Raw genomic sequence first — 19,292 nt, 5'->3', positions numbered from 1 at the left:
TTTTTTGTTGGCGCGCTCTTAGCTTTCTATTCACGTAATTGATCCAATAACAAAGATACACGTTTCATTAACTCGTCAACCTATAACCCCCGCAAGTTTTACGACTTATTCAGATAGAAGTTAATAGTTATCCAGAAACTTGGACCACAATTATCATCTCGGTTTTTGTAATCAATTTTTTTTATAAAAGATTGATCACTACTATTATTTCTGCCTTTAGTAGGGTGCCAAAACAAATGCATATCAAATTCAAGAGGTGAGGTGTAATTTTGGAAGAACATGATGACCATCGCTTAACCACTCCATTTATCTATTGCGCAGACACAATCATACAAATGAAAAGAAGTTTGCCATGTTCTGTGTTTTATTAAAGGCAGAATCAAAGTACGTACGACAACAATAGGATAATAACAAATTATGCAAACCAACCCTCATGGCGGCCCCTTGGTTTTTGACTCGCTTTAAATATTTATTTTCAATAACTAAATAATTGAAAAGTGTATAATTATCGAAATAAGCCTTTTAATATGGATGTCAATTTCAAATACAGCAATAAATACATACATACATATATAGATCATGATTTGTAATTTTGCATGTATGTCATAGTATATGTTGGCACGATATAAACCTTTATTATTCTAAAAAGAACATATTGCTGGATCATGATAACAGTACTCTAAGTCGTCTTCGAGTACAAGACCGGTAAACATAAAATATAAACTATTGAGACAAATAATAAAATACTAATTATAAAAGCCAAGCACATGCTAATAATTTTTTTAATTTTGACTTTCATCATCCTTTATAAAAAGGAGAAGAGTGTGTAGTGTAGTTGTTCGGAAATGGAAGACAAGCAAGAGAAGATGGAGCAGGAAATGGAATCTTGGTCCGAAGGAGATATAACCTCCCGATGTGAAGCCACTGGTTCAGACGATTGTGAGGACTACGTAGAGATTACGCTCGACACTCGAGACGACAGCCTCGGCTCACTGAAGCTGGAAAAGAATAAGCCGATGGCAGTTCTCCGGTCGGTTGTTTCGGGGAAGCTGAAAACGATGGTGAAGTCATTGTCGTTGTCTTCACGCAGGCTCGACCGGTGTAAGTCAGGTGCTATGTTTGCTCTTAGAGGCTTGAGGTTTATAACCCAAAACGACGCCGTTGGTAGAGGCTGGGATGAAGTTGAAAAGAGATTCGATGAGTTGGCTGTTGAAGGGAAGCTCCCAAAATCTAAATTTGGACATTGCATAGGTAATCTCTCTAGACAAATATTGTTCTTGCGAGATCATTTTAAACAGTTTTTAAGGCATATTTTTATAAGCCAAGTAATTTTTGGATCATTAGGCAACCTTCTTTTTTTAATTGCAGAGCCAAAACTCAATTTATTTTTCAAAGGGTCAAAGTCTATATAATTTCTTTCTGTTACATTTATGATTTATCTTTATTTATAACTTTTGGGAAAAAGAGAAATAAAATATTCGTATTAATTAAATTTACTTTCAATGAAATAGGAATGGCTGAATCGAGCGAATTTGTGAATGAGCTATTCGAGGCGTTGGTCCGAAGGAGAGGGACTACGTCGATCTCCAAAACTGAACTATTCGATTTCTGGGAGCAGATCGCAGGCGATAGTTTTGATGCTAGGCTGCAAATCTTTTTTGATATGTAAGTATGTATATGGTTTTATATTTATGTATCTTTTGATGCACTCGTTATAAAATATGGCATGATTGTAAGAGAGTTACTTAATCATCTACTACCCCGTGCTTATGTGACTAAGGGTGGACAAAGACTTGGACGGTCGTATTACGGGAGAAGAGGTTAAGGAGGTGAGAATAAATCGATTTTGATTTCGTTATACGCCCTGCTTATTTGAAGTTAACAATGCGGTTTATTTTTTGGGTTTGTAGATAATTGCTTTAAGTGCTTCGTCTAACCAACTATCAAGGATTCAAGAAAAGGTAGACGAATATGCTGCCTTGATCATGGAAGAACTCGATCCCGACAACCTTGGATATATCGAGGTTCGTCGTCCCAATACATGTAGTGGTTAACAATATTGGTAAATTAATTTCAGATAATTTTATAGGTAGACAACTTCTCCTCTATTATTTTTAAAAGAAATAAAAAACAAATTTTATCATTTTTAATAACTCTAATCTGGATTACTGCTGCTAGCTACGGTTTATTCTTGTCGTCAAAGGATAACTTTAGCTTGGTTTCTTTAATTCTGCACTCAAAATATTAGCTTTGTTTTTTTTTTTTGAAACACAAACATTCATTACTCATTCAGAGATCGAGTTAGGTAACATTTAAAGCATACAATACTTGTTCATCAGCTAGACAATGCTTAGCCAACAGATCAGCTTCCATGTTTTTCTCCCTAGAAATACAATACTCAAAATATTAGCTATATGATTACTTTATGTCCTTTTCAATATAATATGACGTAAAATAAGAGAATGATATGTGAGAATGTGTTGCTTGTAAAATATGAAGAGAAAACACTAGTTTTACCCAAGGGTAGGTATTCTTTTGTTGACCAACATCTTTTATGGATTGACTAACAACGTGACATGCCATGAATCATTTTACATACCACGGAACAATGATTTCATTTACCTTCAAACAATAAATCATCAAAACTGTCTAAAAATATTTCTAAATCTTTAGCAATACTTGAAAACGTCTGATACTATGCATCTATTTACAGCTGTACAACTTGGAAACATTGCTTCTCCAAGTTCCAAGCCAATCGGACATCAGTCCATCATCCGAGAACAAGCGTGCCCTCAGCAAGATGTTGAGCCAGAAGCTCATACCAACAAAAGAGAGAAATCCGTTGAAAAGATTTGCCAGAGATATAAAATACTTTTTCTTGGAAAATTGGAAAAGGATATGGGTGCTAACATTGTGGATATCCATTTGCATCGCTCTCTTCACTTGGAAATTTCTACAGTATAAACGCAGAGCCGTGTTTGAGGTCTTGGGTTCTTGTGTTTCTGTGGCCAAAGGCAGCGCAGAGACCTTGAAATTCAACATGGCTCTCATTCTCTTGCCTGTTTGTAGGAACACTATCACTTGGCTACGGACCAACTCCAAGCTTGGGTCCGTTGTTCCATTTGATGACAATATCAACTTCCACAAGGTAATTATGCAATTATTAATTAAAGATTTCTCTATTCATTATAAATTTTCTTATGTCATCTTCATTTTTTAGCAATCATTTGATGACAATATCAATTAGCCTAAACGTCGTTGAAGAAAATAAACAACTTGTAGCGTACATTTATTTATTTTAATGTATAGAGATTCTGGTTCTGAATGTGTGTACCCCTCCCTACTAAACAATCCAAAAGTTTTAGCTACTCACTCAACTCTTAGTTGGTACTTGTAGCTAGCGTTTCTAATAACAATTCGATGATTATTCTTCCATTTTCATGCAGGTTACTGCGTTTGGGATCGCCATTGGAGTAGGCTTACATGCCATTTCTCACCTGGCATGTGACTTTCCGCGTTTGCTGCATGCAAAATATGTAGAGTATGAGCCAGTGAAAAAGTTTTTCGGGGACGAGAGGCCAGACAATTACTGGTGGTTCGTGAAAGGAACAGATGGATGGACCGGAGTGACCATGGTGGTTCTAATGGTAATAGCATACGCCTTGGCTCAATCGTGGTTCAGACGCAACCGTGCAAGCCTACCAAAAACGTTGAAACGGTTAACCGGTTTCAACGCGTTTTGGTACTCACACCATTTATTTGTCATCGTTTATGTGCTTCTAATCGTGCATAGCTACTTTATTTATCTCTCCAAGAAATGGTATGAAAAAACGGTACGTAAAAAAAAGTCTTACGTCTATTTTAGCGAGAATCCCTTGCATAACTCTAATTAAATATGAACTTCTAATGGAGACACTGTGTTTTTATTTGTGTCTGTTTTCTTTTTGGACAGACGTGGATGTATCTGGCTGTTCCAACGATATTGTATGCGTGTGAAAGATTGATACGTTTGTTTAGATCAGGGTCCAAGGCGGTAACCATTTTGAAGGTATATCTCAATATTGCAGTTAAACTGAAAGTTCTACATATTAGGTGTTACACATTTTAATACTGAAACAAGCATCCTCCTTATCAAAAATTAAACCAAGTATCCAAATCATGCTAATATATCCAAGACTATTCTATATAATATTGCCTGACTAGATAATATCCATCCTACAAAACCAAACCTTTTGGAGTCATTACAAAACAAATTTACTTTAAAATAATTTTCAGGTTGCGGTGTATCCAGGAAACGTACTTTCGCTTTACATGTCAAAACCTAAAGGGTTCAAGTATAGAAGTGGGCAGTACATATATGTTAACTGCTCCGACGTCTCACCATTTCAATGGTTATTACAAAAAGTTATTGGACAGATCATTAAATTAATTAAACTTCATTGTTTTGTTAATTTAATCTCTTTTCGATATTATTATAGGCATCCGTTTTCAATTACTTCGGCTTCGGGAGACGAGTTCCTCAGCATTCATATCCGCACCCTCGGCGATTGGACATCACAACTCAAATGCTTATTTTCGAAGGTAATGATTTCAAGAGTAAATTTATGATATATAAATACATTCTTGATTAGCATTATAGTTTGTTTTATTATCTTAGCTATAAACAAACAAAAAAATGACGTAAAAAAACAAACAAAAAAATAGGTTTGTCAACCTCCGTCAACAAGTCAAAGTGGGCTCTTCACAGCTGACTTAGTTCAAGCCAATAACATAACCAGGTATTTGATTTAATATTTCCGTAATTATGTTTAAGGGAAACAAAGCATTTACGAATCAAAATTTTTAAACATGTACAAGTTTGCAATGATGCACTTAGCTTTACTAAATGTTGTTTATTAACATACATGATAATGAATATTGAAGCAAATTAAAAGACATAGTTTAAGAAACACATGAAATTTTAAGTTTCAAATGTTTCCTTGTTAAAAGTGTCTTTTCAGAAATAATGTTATGGATATCTATTAGATTAATTCTTTTTGCTAATCACATTACATCGAAAGGTTTCCGAGGCTTTTGATCGATGGTCCATATGGCGCCCAAGCACAAGACTACCGAAACTACGATGTATTGCTTCTGGTAGGCCTAGGTATCGGAGCGACCCCATTAATCAGTATACTTAAGGACGTTCTTAACAACATCAAGAACCACAAATCCATTGAAGAAGGCACAAGCCACAATGTCAATAGAAGCAACACAAAACGAGCTTATTTCTATTGGGTAACAAGAGAGCAAGGATCTTTAGAATGGTTTAGTGAGGTCATGAACGAGGTAATATGTAGTTAACTGTATTTTTGAGTAATGTTATCTCATTCATGGAAGTAACTAAGATAAAAATGAAATAAAAAGGTAGCTGAGTATGATAGTGAGGGAATTATTGAGCTACATAACTACTGCACGAGCGTCTATGAGGAAGGAGACGCGAGATCAGCACTAATCACGATGTTGCAGTCATTGCACCACGCCAAGAACGGCATTGACATTGTGTCAGGTACTCGGGTCCGGACCCATTTCGCAAGACCCGACTGGCGCAGCGTTTTCAAGCATGTCGCGGTGAACCACATCAATCAACGAGTTGGTATGTGCACCACAACAGTTTCATGAGATTTCTCATAGAATCGTTGTAGCACTAACGCATTTTACCTTTGTATTATGTTTGTAGGGGTTTTCTACTGTGGTAAATCATGCATCATAGGAGAGTTGAAGGGACTGGCTCAAGATTTCTCTAGGAAAACTTCGACCAAGTTTGAGTTCCACAAGGAAAATTTTTAATTTCAAGTTCATCATTAGCATTTTAAGAACACAGTGTCTTTGATAAAACTTACCTATCTATACTGGTTTGGTTTGTATAATTATAATAACTACTTTCTGACAGCTCGAAAGCATTAAGCAACGTATTAACTATTCCGGAATCATTTTAGTGAGTACATATCAACGTTCAACAAGTCCGATGTCGTCCAGCGGTTAGGATATCTGGCTTTCACCCAGGAGACCCGGGTTCGATTCCCGGCATCGGAGATATTTTTACTTTTAATTTTTATAAGCTGTGGATAAATTTAGCCATATATTATGGCAACGGACTATATCTTCCGCAATTTTATTCTCGAAGGGGATATTGTATTTACTTTAGATTTTGAAACACATGACAAGTTTATCAAATAAATGGTTCAAGATCTCCTTAATATGATTCTCATAATCGAACGATTGACATTTATCAAGTGGTCCGAAACAAGGCAGTCGCAGCCAAGGGAATTTGATCAGTCTGTAATTCAACTTACTGTTCTCCATTGAAACCTGCATAAGAGGAGTTGAAGCAAACAATGTCGTAGTGTGTTCAAAGTAACTAAGTTAGCTTTTTGGTGCATCCATGTGCCTTCTCATTACGTTTTTAATCAGATCATTTCTCCACTCAAAGTTATGAATGGAGAGACACGTTTCCACTCACATTATGATCCGGTTTTCAGATTGATCCAATTTTTAATGCTCCGCGTGTGGCCCCTGTATCGTATTGGGTCGTGGCCCAGTTTATACTGTATAGCTAAATTGAGAATAGTCCCACATCGGTAAGTAGTGAAGTTGGGAAGCTTTTAGTTGGGTATATAAAACGCAGCTGTGGCTCAGAGTTAAAGCATGATCCTTCAGGCATGTTAAAGGGGAAATGAGGAGTGGTCAATACTCGCTATTTTATGCGGGAAGAGCGTTTCGCTCAGCCTGTTACGACAATTGAGCGCTCTCATTTGTTTTACCTTCTGATCCCTCTTCTGAATGGAAAATTTTTAAGTGAAAATAAAAGGCTTTTTTTAATTAAATATATATCTTTTTAAATATTTTTTTTTTGTTTGAAAAACTAATAGAGGTTTTAATAATTTTAAACTTTAAAAAAAAAATTACATTTGTTTTTCTCATATGTACTTTTAAAAATAGAATTTAAAACTTCATTATAAAATATTTTATTGTATAGATTTCAAACCAATATAACAAGACATGGTTTATAAACATGTTTACTTTCCTATGCTTCCTGGGATTTATTTGCAAGGACACACTTAGCAGACCAACTAAGACATATTTAACGTGCGTTCGAGATTTGTCTGAAATTGTCAACAGATGGAACGGTTATAGACTGATGGACACAATTATAGACAAAGGTTTTGTCCTTGTAAACTCAGGGAACTCGGCTGAACTGCCATAGAATATGTAGTCCTCGCTAGTCGCTGGTCTGGTACCTGAGAGTTGCAACAAAGCATTAAGGAAAAACAACTAAAGAATATGCCGGGAAAAACAATAAATCATGAGTCCATAACTAGCTCTGAAGGCTGAATCATATGCATTTATCATTAGCATCACCAGACCAATTTCCAGAAGTGTGGTTCCACTCCCCAGCAGACTTGTCATCTTTCTTCCACTGTGATTTAATCCATCTGTTCTTTCATCCATCTTTAGAACCAAAGACAAAAAAAAGAAGAGGTAACTAACCAACAAGAATGACATGTGTCCTTTTAGCATTCTATCTTCCTATATATAAATTGACAAGTCACTTTAGTGATTTTTGTTCATGTGTTAATTATAGAAGAAGTCTCCAATTAAATCTTTTAATTTGATTGATTGATAGTTGTTTTTTTTAAACTAAGTTTTAGAATAATAATGGCTTTAACAAACAAACCATATTTAATAATTATGGCTTTCACAAATATATATAAGGAAATTGTGTCATTAACGCTCGGTTTTTCTATATTTTAATTTTTTCAATTATAACTAATTAGCATTGTAGCTTTTGTACCTTTGGGATCATTGATGTGGCGAAAACTCTTGAAATATAGAGATATAAGGCAAAGGATTTCCATCGTGTGGAGGTGAAGAATGGTCAAGCCTCCTCGTTCTGGTATGATGCTTGGTCTGATATGGGTCGTCTATTGGATCTCACGGGAGCCAGAGGATGTGTAGACATGGAGATTTCTCTGAAGGCAAGTGTTGCAAATGCTGTTTCGCGACGGCCAAGGCGACATCGATCAGATTTCTACACTATGATTGAGGAAGCAATTTATAAACAGCGTAGTAAGATGAAAACAAGAGAGGATGTTTCGGTATGGAAGTTTACTGCGGACGTTTTCAAACCAAGGTTCAGCACCTGCAACACATGGTTGCTTCTTAGAAGCCCTGCCCCTATTGTTAGTTGGCATTCCAGTATCTGGTTCCCTCACACAACACCGAAGTATGCCTTCATGGCGTGGCTAGCAGTGCACAATAGACTAACGACTGGAGACAGAATGCTTTTATGGAATGTGGGCATCGAAGCGAGCTGCATTCTGTGCAAACAACATCTGGAAACAAGTGATCATCTGTTTTTTAGTTGCAGTTACTCTCAAGAGGTATGGTCGGGGCTAGTGCAGAGACTCCTTTCCTCTCTTTTCTCTGATCAATGGCGCAAGGAATCATGGTGCTTCTTGCGGATAAAAGGGTCGCGACGTTGAACCTCTACCTTCTGTGTTACACATTTCAAGCTACTTTACACTCCATTTGCCAAGTGGTCCGAAACAAGGCATGCAGCCAATGGGATTTGATCAGTTCTATTTATTGTTCTCCATTGAAACCTGCAAAAGAAGAGTTGAAGAAAACAAATGTCATCCTGCGCAGGAAGTGTTTAAAATGGAAAAGCAACTAAGACTCACAGGTGGTTTAGATAAACGATCAGATTGATAGATGCTACTAACAGCTTCTGATTGCCCTCTAACAGCATAACTGTAAAGGTAAGTGGTGAGTGAAAGATCAAATTAGCTAGAGCTATTTATGACTGACCAGTGAACATTTCTCTGTTCTAATGAAGTGATAAAGAGTTGAGCATGCCACTTACAGAGATTTGAGAGGCGAGATAACTTGAAACTAAACTCGTTCTGCACTTCTGATCCCCCCACGTTTTTTTCGAACTCTTCTGAAGGAACAAACATCTGCAATAATCTTTTCTTGACCACGCCAAAGATGATCTGGTGAATAAAGGTTGCAAACTTTGTGTCATTCCTTAAATGATAGTATATTTTGTAGTTAATATAGCAAATAAACATTGCACCTAAATTAACTCACCCCCGTCAATGACTCAAAATTCTTTAGCTTTGGTGCATCATCCATGTAACATGGCCTTCTCATTACGTTAACGACAGACAGTCAAATAACATAGTAGAACAATTTTTAATTAGTCAAATAGTTCCCCATTCGAAGTTATGAAGCGAAAGACATGTACTCACAATCCCAGTGTGCTTTGATAGTACGTAGTTCCACAAGTATATCCATGTTTGTTTGTTATTACCTGCAATTGCAACCAGGAACGTCAGAAATCTAATGAAACTCACTTTCTTTTACAAGTGAAGTTGCTCTGCTCTCTCATCTCATGGATATTTAGCCTCTTGCCACGTTGGAATGTGCCGCCACGTAATAAAATCAGTACCTGACATGTCAGACACGTTTGTCATTGTAAATGACGTGACGATGTATTATTGGATGAAACGCAGAGGAAAGGTGGGTCTTAGTAAGCCAAAAAGCTAACACGTGTCGGTGATTTTAACTAAAAGATGTGTGCCAAGGAGAAGAACACGCCAACAGTGGTGAAGTGAGACTGTGGAGTTGGTGGATGATTCTTAGAGTTTGATTCATTCTTGTGCAGAAGATAAAGAGATAATGAAGGTGTTGAATCGAGATATGTTGTTCTTATATTCCGAAAGCAAAGCCGAATAAGTAAAAGAACGCTTGATGATGCATGGTATAAGAGCCACGAGCAATGGTTCTCCGTGAACATACCAAGAAAATAGTTTGTCCACAAATCCAATTTTTTTTTGCATACTTATTATTTAAAACACATTATAAATAGATGACAAACAAAAAAATATACATAATTACATAGATACAATGTTTACTTTCTTAATATTCGACACGAAAGCAGAATCATGACAAAGTTTACAAAACGAACAACAATAATTAAAATTAGAAACGATTAAAGACTTTGAGTGTCTTAATCAGAAACATCAATTAGATTTTCTTAAGGTTTTTTATTAATCCAAGGAAACACAAACGCTGCTGGCTTAATTCGATTTCTTTGAAAGTATGTTCCATCTGTTCTCGCAATCCATTCACGAGTCTGTCCACAAATATTTTTTTTACTTGTATGGTATGCTTCAAAGTCTCGAGAAGAATTCTGCATCCGCAACCCTTGCCTCAAAACACAATTCACTTTATTCTTTTTTCCAAAAAAATGATCGACAAATTCAAAGTTCCTTTCTTCATTGAATTTTAAAAACTGGACGCCTTGATCTTTTCCATTAGAATGACAATGATATTCTAGACTTCTACCAGGACCAAGTTCATTTCGAATAATCACTCGGTTCTTCTCGCACTTAGACAAAGGCGCAACAACTTGATGCCAAATTGCTTCGCTCACCCCTAAAATGATAGCAATAATCAACATAAATATTATAAAAAAATTCATTTTTCGGAGTAAAGGCATCAACATGCAGTTTTATAATTCCTTTAACAGTTTTTGATTACATATATAAGTTTTTATTTCTTTCATTAGCCAAATTTAAACACAAATATAAACCAACTAATATTCTGGCAAGGAGGGAATTTTGCGTCGAAAAGTATGGTTGATCAATCAAAAAAAAGCAACCTTACAAATTTAGCTAAGTAGAACTGTAGAAGACACAATGCTCTATTTTTTTTGACATCAACAATGCTAAAAGTCTAGAATCTAGCAAATCTTTTGCAAGTGCATTATTTTAATACTGTTCAAAAATATTTTGAACTAGTAGGAAATATTTTTATCCATAGAAACACATAAGTATCATATCATATATAACTTTACAATGAACCAAAAAATAGAAAAATGTTTTGTATCTACATAAGAGTATTGGATAATGTAGCAAAACTGATACGCAGAAATGTGTCAAAACTACAGTAATTCTTCTTAATGCATGGGTTTATACAAAAAGATTCAAAATATGTTAAACACCTATTTAAAATCATTTCTGGACCAAATCAGTTTTTGAAAATAAATTAGACCCACAACCAGAAACGATCCAAATTATAAATATGATCTGATCCTCCTTTCTATTTCATCTTCTTGGATTCACAATTAGAATGCATATAGTAGCAGCCATAGCAACTCTGTTAGAGGTCACAGAATGTGCTTACGTGGCTTACCAGAGACGATTAAAAAAATCCTACTATATAAAAGGAACTAAATTCAAGGCTTTTGAGACTATCCACCTCATCCAAAATATTCTCATCCAAAAAAATTAAAAATAGACATCATTTAAAAGATAATAACTAACATATGACTTTTGATATTACTAGAAATTTCAAATTTGTAACTGCTAATTTATTAATAGAATCATATATCTATATTGAATTATGTTATATTTTTAATCGTTAGACTTCAAGGGTAAATAAATTATTAATTTATAATATATATAGTTTATAACTTTATATTGTAGTTATAAATAACGAGAAAATAATCGGGAAGGGTGAAGAAGCTCATGTAAAATTATGTAATTAAAATGGTAAAATGGTGAGTATGATGAAGTGAATCTAAGAAAATTCGTTGTACAAATTATGGTGCTTTCTTCGTCCACTAAAATGATTTAAAATAAAAATATATATTCACATAAATAAGTTAATATTTGTTGATAAGATTTTAAGATTATCATTTTCTGAAAAGTTACACTGTTGTTTTTAAACAATTTATTACAGTAAGGAAATAAAAACAACCAACAACAACTCAAGGTAAAAAAAACCTTAAGGAGGTCTTATACAAGAAAGATAAAAAAGAAGTAGAGAAGAGGAGAAAGAAGAACTTGCCGGGTAAGAAAGAAGACGGTCACGCATCATACGGTCGAGAGAGGCAAGGATGACTGATGAAGGTGAGGAGACAGCTGTGAACACACGAGCATTATGCTCTTTCCACAACAGGTAGATGGCTGACTAAAAGTAGAGCTTGATGACTGGAGTAACATGCGCATCTGCGTTGACGCGAAGTTGATTGATCCAGGCTGCAATAGAGTGTAGATCAGTCGGAGGAGAAATCCAAACTTCAGCAGCAAAAAGCTCTCATATCAAGCGAGAGAAAGAGCACTCAAAGAAGAGATGATGGTGAGTCTCTATTTCCAGATTACAAAGGATACACGTTCCTGAGACATTTAACCCCCAACGCCTCAAGCGATCATTGGTTGGCAGTCTTCTTCGCAAAGCCAGCCATGATATAAACGCATTACGTAGAATATGTTCCTTGAACCAAATAGTCTTGTGCCAATATTTGTTGTTGATAGTGTTTATATTCTTTTCTGACATTAGTATCTATATTTTTTAGTAAACTGATCCAAAGAGATTAGTTTGTGGAGCTAACCAAAGGAGGATTATAGTGTTTACTTTGAAAAAAGTAATAGGTTGAATGATAAATGGCGTGCGTGCTTTTTCACATCGAAATTTGCACATATATTAAAATTGTAAGATTTGAATCACAGAAAAAATATAGTGTATATGACTGATGTTGGTCCATTCCAAAACTAAAGATGGCTAAAATTCTTCTTTGTCAAAATGCATAGATGTGAATCTTATATGAATAGAGTATTCTATTGCTTATAGCAGTGTAATAAACTCCATGTGTAAAGGAGAAGAAATGTTATATAAGTGAAAACAAAAATTATGATTTTTTTTTGTGTCTATAGGCTCTTCGCAATTTGTAGAAGAAAGAACATATTGTGTGAAAATCTTTGGCTCGGTCAAATTTTATCCAGTTGTTTATAAAACTGTTGTTATTTGATTCATGTAATTTTTCAGTGTTGATTTAAAAGCCCAAAAAATCCATCTATACTAACTTTCTGATATTTTTTCTGTGATTAGAATTTAAAAAGAGATAAAACTTTCGATAAGTTATGTAAACTCAGAACAAATATTTAGCTTTAGAAAGCATTTACATGTTTCAAACTTATAATATATACATATATAATATTTAAAATTATGCATATAAAACCTGTGTAAAATGTGTCTGAATATGTTTCTCTTCTTTAATGTGTTAATTGTACTATATATAATATTATTTTAAAATTTCAAAAAGTTTATGTCACATACAAAAAACCATTAATAAAAAATATAATTCTCCATCTACAACAAGAAAAATTATAAATTATAAATATATAAATTTAAATTAAGAAAAACTAACATTGGAAAAACAAGAAGTTAATGTAAAAGAAAAAAACCGACAAATAATATTATAAATAAAATAAATTTATAAGACATAATCCGCGCGAAGCGCGGAAAAGATCTCTAGTTTGTACTAATAAAAGCACACGTCGACGATTTCTGGTTTGCTAGCTGGTGAAAAGTCTGATTTTTCAGTTTGATGGAACAACTAGAATCTTTTAGTTTTGTTGAGAAAACTTGATTTAAAATTTTTCGTAGAAAAATCTAATTTTAGTTTTTTTTATAAAATTTTATTTTGTGGTTTTAGAAGGAAAAATTGATTTTATGTTCAGCAGAAAAAAAATATTTTGTGATTTTAACAGGAAAACATAATTAATAATTTTGAAAGGAAAATCCCTTTTTGTTAGTTTTACCTGAAAACCACGATTTTATAGTTTTAGTGATTTTGATTGGTTGTGAGATCTTTACAACTCTTTTCATACTCGATTTTTGTTCTCAAGGTAAAGGTATGAGTCATGAGTGGATTGTTCCTCGATTCTGGAAATCAAAAGATGAATTGTTCGATTCAGAAAGAAAAAAACGAAAAACATAGCACACTCTTGCGAAGAATGATTGAGCCTGCGAAACAAATAACTTGTTCAATTTGTAGAAAATAAAAGAATTTTAACATTGTACATCCTTTTTTGAAAAAAATATTAAATTAATTTAATTAAAAAAAAACGTTTTTACAAAGAGGATAATCTCGAATGTTATCAGTTCCGGTACGTAGACCAAATAATACAATACAAGCAAAATAAAATATGTTGACATGTGGAAGAACATATTTACTAGTTATATCGTCTGCAATCGCTTGATTTTTGGTGCCGAGTGTTTGATACTAACATAATAATTTGTTTAAAAGAATGATGATACTATCGTGCAGTTAACCATGCCTCCAGCCTTCATCATAAGTTTGCACACACATACCTCGGACTGATGATAGACGATTGCGAACCTGTCTGTCTACCATTTGGATGATTTTTGCCGGGCGATTCACCATGTTTCGGTTAATTGCTTTTTCACCATATGACATACATTGTTTCGTGAGATACCGTTACGTATCTCATTATGAATAACTGAGTTCTGTCCCGAGCCTGTTCCAGAAGGAGTTGCATAATACGATTTCATTGATTCGTATACTGTGTAGAGAGCAAATTCTGTGTTAGACCCTTCCAGACTTCCTCAGAGTAATGGTCATGGTAATTTGTACATGTTTTCAATACTCAACCTTGAAAACTATCCTCTAGTCTATCTGCCACTTTTGTGTACGTTCTCTAAATATTAATCAATTTTCTAGAAGCAAAACAAGACTCAGCAAGCAACAAATAATCAAGGAAAAAAAGATCAGCAAAATGAATTGAACGAAAGAGTATGAAATAAACAGCGTTTAATTTCAGCTGAGAAACTAGTTATTAGAACGAACTAGTTGACAATTTAAATTCATAACACTAGCTAGCTTGAAAAACACATAAGAGTTTATTTCAGTTACATCATAGTCCCACATCGAAACATAACTAATATTCCTCGTGCATGGTATCATGTTTTCAACGTACTCTAATGATCATAGCGACAACTCATGAGATGAGCTGAAGCAGCTCGCCGGGAAGTCTACTAGTCTCCGGCCACGTTTGTCAACAATGAATGCCATGAAAACACTAAACAGCATGATTGTGATAATCGATGGGAATGCATAGACGAAGGTGATCAATGGGATATACCCTATATAGCTGTTAGGATACGGGAATATAGTGCCGTATGATGCTAACAAAGCGAGACCTAAACACGCCGTTGAACAATAGATTAACTTCCACATGGGAAGTCCAATTGTGAGGATCATGATCACGTATAGGGATGATAAGAAGGCAAACCCGTTGAAGCCGTTAAAAATTAAGGCATTGGAGAAAGACATAGTCATTTGCCCAGCTTTGTGATAGACGTTATGATGATCCACGCCGTCCTCCTGCCAAAATCCGCCTGGAGGACTAAAACCAGCCTGGAATGAAGTTGTTATTATAAGTATAACCACCACATATATTGCATCACGGCGATGGCTACTGGTTAGAGGTCTGGCTCTAGATATGCTTAAATTGCTCAGCCCTAAGAAATTGTTCCGTTTCTCGAGAAACGTTAGATCTTTGCTCAAATATTCTGCAAGAGTTATTGTGGAACAACTAAATAGCCTTTCTTTGGCACTACGGAGAATTGTTCTTGCTTCAGGGAAACAAGGAGGCTGGTGAGCTTCGAATATGTCCATCGCCGTTTTGCCATTCAAATTCTTGGCTGCTATTTTAACGCTTTTACGTAGCAACGCCATGACCTACAAAAATCCTGCAGGATGTTACGTAGAATCTCACACCCAAAATATATATAATTTTATGCAAAATCATAATACAAAAAAGTTGTAATATATATATATATATATTTAAAAATATGTATTCCTGTCAAAAAAAAAATATGTATTCAGAATTTTAAATTAATATTAATTTAAAGGGTTTAAAAAATATGGGACGTAAATAAAATATACAAGGTCACAGAAACCGATTAAAAAGCAGATCAAAAGCCAGCAATGTTTAAACACAAATAATTAAGGGAAAAAATATTAAAATAAGAGAGACATTTTTTTTACCTCAGTCTGATTGATAGCTGCAGCAATATGGAAGACTGTGTTACCGTCTTCATCCTTCCAATCCAAGATTTCCACCCTGTTCGCTCTCTTGATCCATCCAAACAGAACCTTGAACGCCATAAACTGGTGGTTCTTTACCGCAATATGCACAGCTGTCTCACGCTTTATTGTTAAATCTTCTATTGAAAAGGGACAAGCCATCAAGATCTCACTAAGCAATTCTGCATCACCTATTCTAGCCACATGGTGCAAAGGGGTAATCCTCCCTCTTCCCATGATTCTGACTAAGCTTCTGTCGATTGCTATAAACCCTCTAACCATTCTCATGTGGTTGTTTTGCAGGGCTAAATTGACTGGGGTGAAGCCTGACACGTTTAGCTTCAATGCAAGCGACGGCTTAAGAGTCACTAGTTCCATCGCAAAATGGGTTTTCCCGTTTTCAGCCGCCACGTGTAGTGGCGTCTCACAGAAAGGCACTTCATCAAAGTGGTCTAGAATGTTTTGTTCCTCAGCTATCAGTTTATACAATTCTTCGATGTCTCCATCTTGAGCCGCCTTCTTCAATTTCTCAAAGACACTTTCATCTCGGGTTCTCCTACTTGAACTCTCACAGATATCTGATCTGTTGACATCCACAACAATCGACATCACTAACAGCCAAGCTTCTTCTTCTGCCTCCACAGTTTTTGTTTTCTTGTTCCTGCCACACATGCTTAAGTGCAAGTCTCCAACCAACTACCTTGCCTATGGAAAATATTTAATCAACTACCCTTGCCTATGAAAGCCCACCCATGTTCCACATGGAGGACATTGATAATGTGGGCAAAAAAGTCCTTATGACCCATGTCTTTCTGCTTACTGGTAACTAGATCGATTCAATATGGCTTTTATAAATGAGTGATCGAGTTTTCGAAAATTGAAGTTTAGTTAGATTCCACATCAGAGTGGGCAGAGTGGGAGAAGAACCCATTTCAAGTTCCTAACATATACAAATCTACCCCAACAGAGAGTGGGATATACATTTTGAGTTTTCATACCTGGTACGTACTGCAATGATAAAAAAAAATGAAAATCTAGACATTTAACACCAAGAGAGATAACTAAGGATTCAACAGGGAAAGTGGCAATGATAGTAGAACATATCACAGCTGAAAATTCTATTAACATGCCCTTTGGTAAAGTGCTTGACAAGAAAGCATAACAACAACAAAAAAGCCCGAATTATTCCGAAGAACATGCGAAACTGTACTACTTAATTACTCGCTGATGGGAGAGATGAGCTGGCTTAGTTAGAGGCTGTTTATCTAACCTATGTCCATTCGACGTTTGTGTCTCTTCAAGCACTGATTATTACTGTGAGATGAAAGCAGTAATATATTTAAATTAGAAATTCAAAAATGTTTGAAGATGTGTTTTTCCATCTTAAAAGTTGCAATAATTTTTAAGTGGTAGTGAAAGTATCTAAGAGTATGTATTTTTTTATTAATGTGTCCTTTCATGCAAGAAATTACATATATTTTAAAATTATTATTTTCATCTAAATATATGTCTTTTTGTTCTAAAAATTCATATATTTTTAAAAGGTTATCAAAAATGTCTAAAAATGTCACCATTCATTTTAAAAGTTGCATAGGTTTTCAATGAGTTCTTTTCATTTGTTTTCCTTGATATTTTATATACACATTTTTAAGAATCTTAAAAATTTTAGGATAGCTCGGTTTTTGGATATTTAGTTATTTTTATAATATCATATATCAACAAAATTAATTATATGGGTTTTAAATTATATTTATGGTCTATAATATCATGTGTTGGTGCATTTTGTCTCATTCGGTTTTCAGATAAAATATTAAGGCCTATTTAGACAATCTTATTTATTAATAGATAGTTATTAACAAAATGTAATCTAAGAACAAATAACTTTTATATGCACATTTTCATTTATTCATAAGTTTTATATATGTGTGTTTTTATTAACTAAAACTCTAATTACACTTAAATGAGGAAATATTGTTAGAGATTTAAGGTGGATTTTTAAACTATTTAAGTGAAATGTGTCTGAACGAACAATTGCAAGTCCTACTTAGTTTAGTAAATTGTTAGATTTAAATGTATATGTTTATTTTAATTAGTTTCAAAAAGTTAAATTGTAGTCGAAATGTCATAATAACTTACCTAATCTAATAGAAATTTTATTTATTTATTTATTTTGTATTGACGTATTTGTATTTTATTTATTATCTGAAACTACAACACAAATATACATTCTTAATATTATATAATATATGGTTGTGACACAGATTTTTTTTTGAATGTAATATAAAATAGAAACTATAAAATATGAAATAATTATTTTTATAAAAAGATTTTTCACGGGATATCGCGCGGGTTCCTTACCTAGTTTGAGTAAAAATAAAAACAATTAATTAATAGTGAAATTTATATTATAAATATTTATATACTTAATTAAAATATTATTTTGTGAATTTTGGTTAAATTATTTTTATTAATGTCATTCGATTTCATAAAACAGTGCAGTTTTATAATTTGGGTTGCCTAAAAATATGATGTCAAACGGTCTAACTAAAATAAATAAATATTTGGTGACAGCGTGGCATACCTCTTCCTTACATGGAAGGATTCATCCAAGTATGTAATAAATCAATGTGCTAATCTTGTTAATGGATAAAGTCAATGCGGTTTTATAATTTGGGTTGCCTAAAAATATGATGTCAAACGGTGTAACTAAAATAAATAAATATTTGGTGACAGCATGGCATACCTCTTCGTTGTATGGAAGGAGTCATCCAAGTATGTAATAACTCAATGTGCTGATCTTGTTAATGGATTGAATGTTACTACATCTCTTCCCGAGGAAACAGCTGTTTGATGCTGTTCATGTCCTGTTTTAAGCAGTTACAAGGTCTCGTAATGATGGTACAAGGTGTTTATTCTGATGATCCTCAAGCTCAGCTAGAAGCCACTACTCGGTTTAGAAAGTTATTATCTATAGACTATTGGTATGTATGTATACATTTTCCCTTTCAGACGGATATACTTGTGTAAGAGACATCTGATGGTTGTTAATGATTTGTGAGCAGAGCGCAGTCCTCCAATAGATGAAGTGATCAAATCCGGTGTTATCCCTCGTTGTGTGGAGTTTCTAGGAAAGAAAGACCATCCACAACTGCAGGTAGTATATGTCTTGTGCTTCCTAAATTTTAGATTGGTCCCTTATGAATGGATTGCACCTTGAAGACACAAGAATTGCTTGGTGGCTCACTTTAAAAGTTTGTTTGCAGTTTTGACTGTTTGAGCCTGCATTTTGCTGAGTCAGGAACATCAGGTCATACTCGGGTTGTTATTGAACAGTGGGCGGAGCCTACCT

The 19,292-nt window shown here is 34.4% G+C and overlaps 2 protein-coding genes and 2 non-coding genes across 5 annotated transcripts; 3 read left to right on the top strand and 1 right to left on the bottom strand.

The window, feature by feature from the left end:
• Positions 1-783: 783 nt before the first annotated feature.
• On the top strand, positions 784-6,003 carry LOC103843360 (respiratory burst oxidase homolog protein B). Of its 2 annotated transcripts, XM_009120078.3 has the most exons (13): positions 784-1,251; positions 1,512-1,665; positions 1,781-1,829; positions 1,911-2,024; positions 2,714-3,148; positions 3,447-3,833; positions 3,953-4,048; positions 4,276-4,391; positions 4,479-4,581; positions 4,705-4,778; positions 5,061-5,328; positions 5,407-5,635; positions 5,720-6,003. In XM_009120078.3, exons 1-13 carry the CDS (start codon positions 846-848, stop codon positions 5,827-5,829), a joined length of 2,541 nt encoding a protein of 846 aa, XP_009118326.1. In that variant the 5' UTR covers positions 784-845; the 3' UTR covers positions 5,830-6,003. The 2 variants fall into 2 exon arrangements, with proteins under 2 accessions (XP_009118326.1, XP_033136769.1); XM_033280878.1 differs by having other exon boundaries at positions 4,276-4,581.
• On the top strand, positions 6,004-6,075 carry TRNAE-UUC. The gene has a single exon. It is a non-coding gene; the product is annotated as a tRNA-Glu (tRNA).
• A 635-nt stretch (positions 6,076-6,710) lies between these two features.
• On the top strand, positions 6,711-6,814 carry LOC117128739. Its single transcript, XR_004452132.1, has one exon. It is a non-coding gene; the product is annotated as a small nucleolar RNA Z279/snoR105/snoR108 (small nucleolar RNA).
• Positions 6,815-12,301: 5,487 nt separating this feature from the next.
• LOC103843358 (ankyrin repeat-containing protein BDA1-like) lies at positions 12,302-19,130 on the bottom strand. The gene is made up of 2 exons (XM_009120076.3): positions 15,905-19,130; positions 12,302-15,595 (listed from the first exon to the last, which is right to left on the bottom strand). Exons 1-2 carry the CDS (start codon positions 16,613-16,615, stop codon positions 14,840-14,842), a joined length of 1,467 nt encoding a protein of 488 aa, XP_009118324.3. The 5' UTR covers positions 16,616-19,130; the 3' UTR covers positions 12,302-14,839.
• Between the last annotated feature and the right edge of the window lie 162 nt (positions 19,131-19,292).

The sequence above is a fragment of the Brassica rapa genome, chromosome A09 (genome assembly GCF_000309985.2).
Source record: "Brassica rapa cultivar Chiifu-401-42 chromosome A09, CAAS_Brap_v3.01, whole genome shotgun sequence".
Lineage (NCBI taxonomy): Eukaryota > Viridiplantae > Streptophyta > Magnoliopsida > Brassicales > Brassicaceae > Brassica > Brassica rapa.
Note: the sequence above shows the minus strand (reverse complement) of the source record. Positions and strands in the feature narration are given on the sequence as shown.